Consider the following 10450-nt stretch of genomic DNA (forward strand, 5'->3'; position numbering starts at 1 on the left):
ATTCAATTCTGTATGTTATTAATTAAATAACATATAGATTTGGTTGTGGAAGGTTTTTTTTTAATGTTAATAATAATCGGATGACCTAAACGAAGTTTCCCATAATCCCTTGCGTATACACCAACAACCTAACAACACTACAAGCCTGAAGCTAGTTGATGTTAGCCAAACCATCCGAGTAGATCTGCACGAGTTCCGTTTAATGTTATTTTGTCGCTACCATGAGAGATGTTACCGCATACCTCAAACAGCAGCAGAGCAACAGCTCAACGCCCGAGATGGCGACTGAGTGGCATACACTTGAGGATTTGCACAACAAAAGGTAAAAAGGTTACCAACTGCAATTAGCTCACGCTAATGTTAGCAAGCTCATTCAATTGAATGGCTAGCTGAGTCATTCGCCGACCTAGCATTAGGCCATTTCGGACTTATTTTTGATCATATTATAGTCAAGAAATAATTACTTCCCCTTCGAAAAATAAGGACACGTAACGTTCTCGGTAGACTAACATAATAGTATACAAATCATTATTCACGGCTAAATGTATTATTTAAACATCGTAAGAAACTAAATCGTGAAAACTACTCATTTGCTGTTTTGGCATTCTCATGATATATTGCAGCATAATTATATGTCCAGTTTTGCGTGGAGAATAGAATAACAAATCCTCCACGTGTGTGTACTGAACTTGATCGTGTTTGTTTATGTGATAGGTTGTGGCATCAGCTTACATTAAGATTGACAGATTTCGTCAAAGACCCTTGTTTCAAAAAAGGAGATGGCCTTATACAGGTAAATACAGTCTATATACATTTTTGCTATTTCCTCACAAGTAATACGTATTGTGAATACACCATCCATGAATAAATGTGAAACCTAAGAAAATGCAGAAACTTGTAAGTTAGTGGGTGCCCGCTATTAAGGACTGAATAAAGAGACCGGGATATAAACTATTGTCAAGTATTAGCTAATGAGAATTTTTTTTACACAGACACACTCACACACACGCACACGCACATTCTTGTAATTTATAAGTTAGTGGGTGCCCATAATTAATACCTAAATAAAGAGATGGTGATATAAACTATTCCCAAGTATTAGCTAATGAGGAACACACACACACACACACACACACACACACACACACACATACATTCTTGTAACTATTAAGTTAGTGGGTGCCCATAAATAATGAGTAAATATAGAGATGGGGATATACGCTATTCGCAAGTATTAGCAAATGAGAAACTTTTTACATTCACACACACACACACATATACATTCTTGTAACTTGTAAGTTAGCGGGTGCCCATAATTAAAGAGTAAATGAAGAGATGGGGATATAAACCATTCCCATGCATTAGCTAATGAGAAACTTTTTACTTACACCTACATACACATACATTCTACTACAGTAGTCTTCAAATGATAACATTCCCAATTTTTTTTTGCAGCTGTATGATAACTTCATCAGTGACTTCGAACACAGGTGATCAAGAAAAATAAGTGACTGACCTTCAGGCCTTTATTGTTGTAATGTTACTCCAGTATATCTTGATCTTTGAGTTTATAGCTCTTATTCCTTTGCAGAATCAATCCTTTGTCCCTTGTGGAGATCATTCTCTATGTCGCCAGACAGATGAAAGGTAAGGCCAGACTGATGTGCAAAATAGTATTTTCTGTAAAATCGTTAGATTTGTGTTGTATGGTTAATAAAATGTTTGTTTGCAGATCCCAAAGATGCCATTACTTTTCTTGAGAAGACCAAGGAAAAAGTAGGTTCATTGATTCAAACACAACTGAATATTACTCGATAGTTAGACGACACAATTTGGACCAACTGGTTATATGTCATCTGGTTCAGGTGAAAAGCAGTGAAGAAGCCGTCATTCTCTGCAAGACATCCATCGGTAGTCTCAAACTTGAAATCAATGATCTACCAGCAACAAAGGTGGGATTAGCTCTTAAAATATTCAAGTGCAGTTATTCTTTTGTACTCTAAAACAACAAAAGTCCACTTTTCGCTGACAAATCTACTTGGCTCTACTTGCTTTTTTTTTTTTTTTTTTTTTTTTTTACACTTCCAAAAAGAGTGTGCCAGTTCAGCAATACATTTGGAGCACATCAAGACAAATTTGAATGTGCGGCAGCACAGACCATCCAGGGAAAACAGCCACCATCAATGACTTATGATAAGGAGAGGAAAGAGAATGGCTTTCACAACCTTCCTTTGAGGGATTTGAAGTGAATATTAGCTTCTAGTTGATGCAATATTCCAATACAGCCACTGGAGAGGCGAGGGGGGGGGCTCCCAGGTAGTGGCGATGGAGACACAGAGTAAAACAGAAAAGAGTAGATAGCTTCAGTGGAAACATGGCTCATGTACACAAATACAGGAGCTCAGTCCTTGGTGTCAAATGTATGGCATTTTACTGGTTCATCGCAATCAAGTGTTTCTTTCCTAGTCTTTAGGTATGCTAATGTGAATTCATTCACTAGTAAGATTGTGTTTTGGATGGACATTCAATTCTGCATCTACTACATATCACCATAATCTGTTATGTGCATTTCATTGCCACGTTTTTGTTTTTTTTTCATCTAGAAACTAATTGAGGAGGTGGAAGAAATGTTGAACAATTTGCCAGGTGTTACGTCAGTGCATGGCAGGTTTTATGACCTCTCAAGCAAATACTATCGCATCATTGGGAACCACGCCTCCTATTACAAGGATGCTCTGAGGTACCTTGGCTGTGTGGACATTAAAGACCTTCCAGGTTAGCTACTGCACAGAGGGAATGAAAACTGCAATCTGGATGATGAAATGACGTTTATGTGTTGACTTCACAGAGACGGAGAAGCAAGAAAGAGCCTTCACATTGGGACTAGCTGGTCTTTTAGGAGAAGGCGTGTACAACTTCGGGGAACTGGTTGGTCATGCTCGAAACTAAAAATTAATCATGTGTTGTTTGAACTATATTAGTTGATAGTGGTAATGACTGTATGCTGCATATGGCTCTAGTTGATGCATCCTGTGCTGGAGTCGCTGCGGAACACAGATAAGCAGTGGCTCATTGACACACTGTATGCGTTCAATGGAGGCAATGTTGAAAAATTCCAAGGCTTCAAATCTGCATGGGGCCAACAGGTTAGTTGCACCTATGTCATTTATCCACACGAACAATGAAATCCATATTCAACAATGTGCTTTTCATAATGATTGCATTTCTCAAATCTATAATAATGTTGATCATGTGTCATACTGTATTGCATTAAATTGCATATTAGGGCCAAACTGAAATCAAATTCAAGCTGGCTTTGTAGTGTAGTAGAAATCAATTTTCAAATTACGAAGGCTGCAATTTTTGGGGAGTGGGCACTCAGCTTCGTTTTAGTCAGTTCAGTGTTTTTTTTTTTTTTTTTAATTATATAAGTACATCTTTGTTATCTGGACACTACATAAATGGATAAATTCAATATTTAACAAGTGCTGTTTACTTGTTTTACTATCAACATAAATACAGTAAGTTTCAGTGATACATTCATATTAGTTTGCCTTATTGTTGTAATCTGACTTTACTCGCCTATGTTTACGCCACAGTTGTTTGATTTTATTTTGTGATATGGTGAATGATCCAAAGACTTCCGGTAAAAATGTTTAGTAAGTTAACGACTCAAGTAAAAACTAAGCAGTTTCGGTTTAATTAATGGTTCATTTGCTTTTATTTTAGCATAACTTATAAGATAAAAATGTTTATGTATAAATCTAAGTTTATTGTAATACACATTTGATACTTTTGTTAGAAAAATGCATTGGAAGAGGACCTTGATAAAAAAAAATGTTAAATTGCAGAAGAAAAAAAAATCTCATACTTTTTCAAAATTGTCCCCCTCTATGTAGCAGAAGTGCTTGTTTTGTCTTTTGCATTTTTTAATAAATTGTTGAATGTACTTTGATGTTCCGCGTTTAGATGTGCCAATGTGAACGTTCTCTTCCATCTCTTTTTTTTTTCTTCTCGTTTTTGTTTTTCTCCCCAGCCTGACCTAGCAGCACATGAATCGAAACTGATGCAGAAGATCCAACTTCTCTGTGTGATGGAGGTGAGACATGTAATTTCAGATTCTGGTGGGTAGAACAGAACAAACACGTACTTGCCGCAATAATTTATAGTGAAGGAAAACATTTGTTTTAAATAAAGGTCAATAAAAACAAAATTAAAACCAATACAAGTTTATCTTAGTTCTCTATAGCAAATTGCAAATGTTTGTGGAAACAAAACCAAACAAAAAATCATTTAAGCCAAACATATGCCCTTTTTGTTCACCAACATATTCAATTTGACAAGTATATGTGTTACTTTTCAGCCAAACTGAAGTTTATAAAATAAAAATTGCAAATTGACACACTTCCTTATAATAAAATGAGTGGATTTTTCTGCCAAATATTTAGTGACAAATAATCAAGCTCTTTGACGATGACATGGGGCTATTTGAGTCTAGTGATGGGTTGATGAAGCATTATGGAGCGTGTTGGCACGCTGACTCACTGTTGATATTGTGTCATCAAATACTGACACCTGCTGGACGTTAAAAAAATACCTGCAGGCAGCCCACTGACCTAGTCTATACCAGGGGCGTCACTAGTCTTCACAAATTAGGAATTATGACAGATTATTGTAAATTATTAAATACAATGAATGAGCTAGTCTCAAATTTAATAAACTTTTTAGGTAAATGTTTCTTGTTAAATGTCAATTTACCCAATGTAAATCAAGGCGATTTTTGGAATAGAAAATGAGAATTTGTGGGAAAAGGATAAATGTTTGGAATAAGATACAAAATACACGCAGTCCTCTCGTGAATATGTAGAATAATATGAAATTGGAAGTATCAAAATAGTAAAACATTGATCAGAGGAGTGAAGAAAGTGCGAACCCAACCAGGGATTGAACCACTTACTCTTCACGTGTTTGTGCAGTACTTAAAGCACAGCACTGCACCAAGCAGCATCTTACTACGGCCTAAATTCAAATTCCTAATGACTACGAAGAAGACTGTCTCCCATTTGGAAAGAATGTTCAATTGGGTCGAAAAATATCTAATTATGGTAGAAATATCGGCAATGTGTGAATCAATCCCTGTAAACATAGTTTGGGGCATCTTTGCTGTGTTGACGCAGTTCATGTGTTGATCATGTGATTATTTTGAAGCAGTATGCGCACCGATGCGGGGATTGTTCTCTGAGCTCGGCGCGCGCATCGGTGCTGCTGGACCCATCACTGTATTTGACAAATGGGTCTATTTGACCCCCTGCAGTCAGGCCACGGACTCCCTGGGGTCCCCGGACCCCACTTTGAGAACCACTACTCTATAACATAGCATTTGTATTTATAGAGAGCTTCATAGTATTAATGCAATTCTGTATTGTATATAGGTTTTAGTTTCATGTTAAAATGCACTAAACATTTCCAGACAAAAAGATTTTAAGGCCACCATATTTTACCTTTATTAAGGCTTTAAGTACACAATTATGATAATTGTATTTATTAATGATTTGTACATATGTGAAAGAATTCCAGCTATAAGCGAATGATGTTTATAGAACACTGTCTCAGCAAAGAGACAACCTTTTGCGCCCGACCTAATGCACCGCACAGATTATAAATAGGATTATCTATAAAAACATGTATCAGTATGCCTAAAATTGAATGTTTTTTAACCTTAACAAAAGGGGAAAAAAAACTTTCAGCCGTTTCCTTTTTGCAGAGTTCTTTCCATGGCAAAAACAATGTCTTTTCCTTGGTGTCATTGCCCCCCACCCCCCGACACAAACTGAGTGCCTCATGATCTCTCGTGTATTTGCAGATGACTTTCACACGCCCAGCAAACCACCGGCAGCTGACCTTCACAGAAATTGCTCAGAGTGCCAAAATTCCAGTGAATGAGGTTTGTAGTATAATGGCAAATTACGATATCCTTCAAGACGGAGAATGTGTTCCAACTGTTGAGGGATCGCACTCCTCAGCCTCTCTGGTAAAGATTGTTCAGGGGTGCTGGAGAGGGGGTTCTGCTGGGAAGTCGTACCTCCGATTTAGTGGAGCAGTGCGGTTCCAGCTGTGGAACAGTGGACCAGGTCTACATATGCCTTTGGCAGGATCCTCCTGGTCGCATGGGAGTTAGCCCAAATCAATCTACATGGGTTACGTGGACATAGAGAAGGCGTTGGGCCTCTGGGAATTTTGCGGGGGGTGCTCCGGGAGTGCGGGGTACCAAGCCACCTGATACGGGCTTTTCAGTCCCTGTACCACTGATGTCAAAATGTCATTGCTGTCCGCAAGTCGGAATCATTTCCTGTGAGGGTTGAACTCTGCCAAGGCTGCCCTTTGGCACCAATTTTGTTCATTATCTTCATGCACAGAATTTCTAGGCGCATCAGAAGCATTGAGGGGGTCCGGTTTGCGGGTCTCAGCATTGCATCGCTGATTGCTATATCGATTGGTCCATGCTCTATGCATCCTCACTAGCCCTAACGTGTTTATATTGCCGTTGTGGAATATTAACTGAGCGGTAAAATCCGTCCAAAATCTGAATGACTTGACTACCCCTTTACAGGGGTTTGTTGTCTGTGAGATTGCAGATTCTCCAGCATATTGTGTTTAATTTCTCTACAGGTGGAACTCCTGGTGATGAAAGCTCTGTCTGTTGGCCTCATCAAAGGCAACATTGATGAGGTGGACAAGAAAGTACAGATGACCTGGGTGCAGCCGAGAGTGTTGGATTTGCAGCAGGTGACACTCGCGTTGCTCCATTTTTTTTTTTTTTAACTGTTGTTGCTGTTCACACCCATGAATTTTAGATTTGTTGGTTGACTTCATCTACTAATTTCACGTTTGTTCATTCTCCAATTCAGATTAAAGGTATGAAGGAGCGTTTGGACTTCTGGTGCGGGGACGTTAAAAATATGGCAATGCTTGTGGAGCAGCAAGCCCATGACATCCTCACCTAAGACCTCTTAAATTAATGCCACCATCCCTCTATGATCAGTCAAGCCAGCTTCATTTTTTTCCTGTTGGACTGCATCCTTTAAGTTACTGGTATTTTCACATCTAACTTGTGTTTTACAAAAGAAACTCACTTGTATTATCTCACCATGGACAAACTTTCCATAACAAATAAAATTTCCACATAAATCAGCATCACTGATCAATTACTCTTACCTCCTACCCGTTGTGACCTAGTTCCTGATGCAGCTTTTCAGTATTTTTGGAATTCTGGAAAAACTATAGAAATTTAAATTGGATGTCATGAATTTGGATGAAAAAAAATATTTTGCTTGGTCAAAAATAAACACTGGCCAAATAATACATTTCCACTTAATTATGAATGACCAACTTTGATCATTTTTTGATCAACATTTTCTACGTAAAATTAACCTGTGCACAGCAACACACTTCAAAATTCCTCATAAATTTTGGTCTAGGAGATTTTTCTGACTGAGAAAACACATTTGAGTCAGCATGCATCTGAGTAACCCACATAAAAATTATGTGCACCCCTGTATATAGGTATATACTCTAAAAATATGGGTATACAGTGATCCCTCGCTGTATCGCGGTTCTTCTTTCACGGCTTCGCTGCTTGACGGATTTTTTACAGTGTGGATATTTTTTACAGTGCATTGTGCTCTGAAAAAATGTATATTGCATTGTAAAATAATAAAAAAATAAAGCTGACTACTTCACGGATTTCGCTTTGTGCGCTTTTTTGGAACGTAACCCCCGCGATAAGTGAGGGATCACTGTATCTACAGTTGAAGCCAGAATTTTACATACATTGATCAAAAACACACATTTAGATTTTTCTCTCACTGTTTAAAGTCAAATCAGACTAAATGTATTCTGTTTCAGGTCAGTCAACAGCTGCAAAATTATTTTTGTTATTCACCACAAAAATGAGAGAGAATGTATTCGAGAATTTAATTTTCTTTGAGGTCGAAAATTGACATATATTTCCTTAAGATCAAGTAGCATTTTCTTTGAGCTGCATGACTTGGGTCAAACGTTTTGAGTAAGCAGTGCTCTGCTGGAATTCTGGATGTGTGTGTTTATGTATATATATATATATATATATATATATATATATATATATATATATATATATATATATATATATAAAAAAAGTTGTAGATTATCAACTACATACAGAACCAACTAATTAATTTTTCATTAAATTAAACATTTTTTGACTTATTTGAATTCAAAACAGCACAAATAATGTATAAAGCATATAACAACAAAGCTACAGTATTCAGATGTTATCTGAAATAAGCGGATTATTGTTACAGTTTGAGTGGCACAAGTGATTTTTACATATCTAAGAGAAGAACCAACAAAAAGCAAATGTGTGTCTCTGTCAAAGGTGTTAAACTATGAAATAATATGTAATCTGAAAAAATGTGAATCATTTACTATTTTCAAATAGAGGTTAAATACTTTTTCTCTACATATTTTTTTTTAATACAACAAACACCAAACACACATATACACACAAAAAAGCCCTACAGGATATGGATAGATTTGTTTTTCACGGGGGGTGTAAATAAATTAAAAAATGGCATACAATCAACTACAACGATGAATACTCACATAAAACTCCGTTAACCTTCGGCCCCCATCCCTATCCCTGATCCCACATTCTGACCGACCATACCATATTAAACATCCCCAAGATATGAGAGCAACGGCTGCCTAATGTGTCCAAACTCATCCAGATTACCCTTTATTGCATATCTAATTTTCTCAAGGTGAAGCGTGTTTGGGAGCTTTGCGCGCCACTTTTGTAATGCTGGAACATCCTTACCCTTTCATCACTGCAATATAAATTTCTTTGCAATGAGCAGTGCATACGATAATAAGCATTTTTGAGCAGGCCTTAGCCTCTTTGCCTCATTTGAAGTCCCAAAAATGACCAGTATTGGATTTGGAGCAATCTGGACGTCCAGGACACCGGATAAAAATGAAAAAATGTCAGTCCAAAAATATATAAATTTTGGACAGAGCGCAAAACTATGCAGTAAATTTCCATTTTACATCATGCATTTTTCACATAGGGGAGAGCAGTCAGAAAGAAATTTGTGAGTCTTTTCCCTTGAGTAATGCAGCCTACGTATGACTGTATTGGATCAGACAATGACGAGCATTCAACAGAAAGTCTGCTCACGTCATGCGAAGCCTTCTCCCAGATTTCCTTAGGTATGGGGATTCCAAATTCTCTTTCCCACTCATCTTTGATTTTTTTCGGTCAAGGGTTGGGAGATCCCCTGCAGTAATCTATATATTAAAAAAAAAGAGAGAAATTTTGTGTTTGACGCCCAGGTATTCACATAACCCACCATCCAAAACATCCGATTTAACCTTCTTAAATTATGCTAGGGGAAAACGGACATAGTTTCGGAACTGAAGATACCTGAAAAAGTGTTTGCTCTGCAGTCCCAATTTCTCTTGCAATTGTTGAAACGACATAAATGTACCCTGGAAGTACAAGTGTTTCCATTTACTGATTCCCAATTCTCTCCATAAATTGAAAGCGCCATGGGCACAAGAGGGAAAGAAGGACAGGTTGCATGAGGTAGGCGTACACAACGACAAGGTTCTGCGCTTGGAAGTATTTTCCTATTTGTTTCCATATCCGTATTGTGCTCTGGATCACCGGGCTGTTGTTATAGTGTGCAGCTGTCAGACAGGTGGGAGATAGTATCACCGCCCCCACAAAATAGGGGTGACATTGCTCCCTCTCCATTTGTAGGCCTGAAGGCAGCAGTGCTAAAGTACATAGATTTGCAGCCCAATAGTAATGTATGAGGCCCCCAACAGATTTGCAAAGATTTTCTTTTTTCTTTCTGTGTGACTTGTAGTTCCAAACGCACGATGGGACAATGGCATCCATGTTTTTTTTTTTAGAACGGATTTGGAAAAAATGAAGTATGTAATGAACTATGTATTGCGGGAGAAAAACCAGGCCTATGGTGTTCACCCACCCCACCAATGATAGTGGCAGAATTGCTTCAATATTGCTTCTCAGTCTCTATGAGAGGGAGAAAGTTTGCATTCGCAAGGGAGCTATATTTCCTTGTCACCACAATGCCTTAGTATGTTATCTTATCCAAAACCACTTTGAACGGGACAGATGCAAGCCGCATGCAATTAAAATGATGGGAAATAATTCACTCTTACACCAATTAATTCTATAACCTGCAAAGGTTCCAAATGTATCAATGATCGACAAAATTGCGGGAATAGATGGCAGGGGCTGTGTTACGTATAACAAAATGTCATCGGCATAGAGTGATGTAATATATCTAGTTTAGACTGTGTTGTTACCATGAATATCTGAACGTGTGCGGATTGTTCCCCCCAAAGTCTCCAAAGCGCAGTGAAAACAGTAGTGGGCAAA

General features: G+C 37.8%; 1 protein-coding gene across 1 annotated transcript; it reads left to right on the top strand.

Moving 5' to 3' along the window:
• The first annotated feature begins 114 nt into the window (after positions 1 to 114).
• Positions 115 to 7194, top strand: psmd13 (proteasome 26S subunit, non-ATPase 13). The gene is made up of 13 exons (XM_088413265.1): positions 115 to 322; positions 715 to 793; positions 1456 to 1490; positions 1592 to 1647; positions 1733 to 1776; positions 1866 to 1952; positions 2604 to 2775; positions 2849 to 2928; positions 3021 to 3146; positions 4037 to 4099; positions 5864 to 5944; positions 6670 to 6786; positions 6909 to 7194. Exons 1-13 carry the CDS (start codon positions 222 to 224, stop codon positions 7002 to 7004), a joined length of 1137 nt encoding a protein of 378 aa, XP_088269391.1. The 5' UTR covers positions 115 to 221; the 3' UTR covers positions 7005 to 7194.
• The last annotated feature ends 3256 nt before the right edge of the window (positions 7195 to 10450 follow it).

The sequence above is a fragment of the Hippichthys cyanospilos genome, chromosome 4, assembly GCF_059441005.1.
Source record: "Hippichthys cyanospilos isolate Australia breed blue-spotted pipefish chromosome 4, RoL_Hcya_1.0, whole genome shotgun sequence".
Lineage (NCBI taxonomy): Eukaryota > Metazoa > Chordata > Actinopteri > Syngnathiformes > Syngnathidae > Hippichthys > Hippichthys cyanospilos.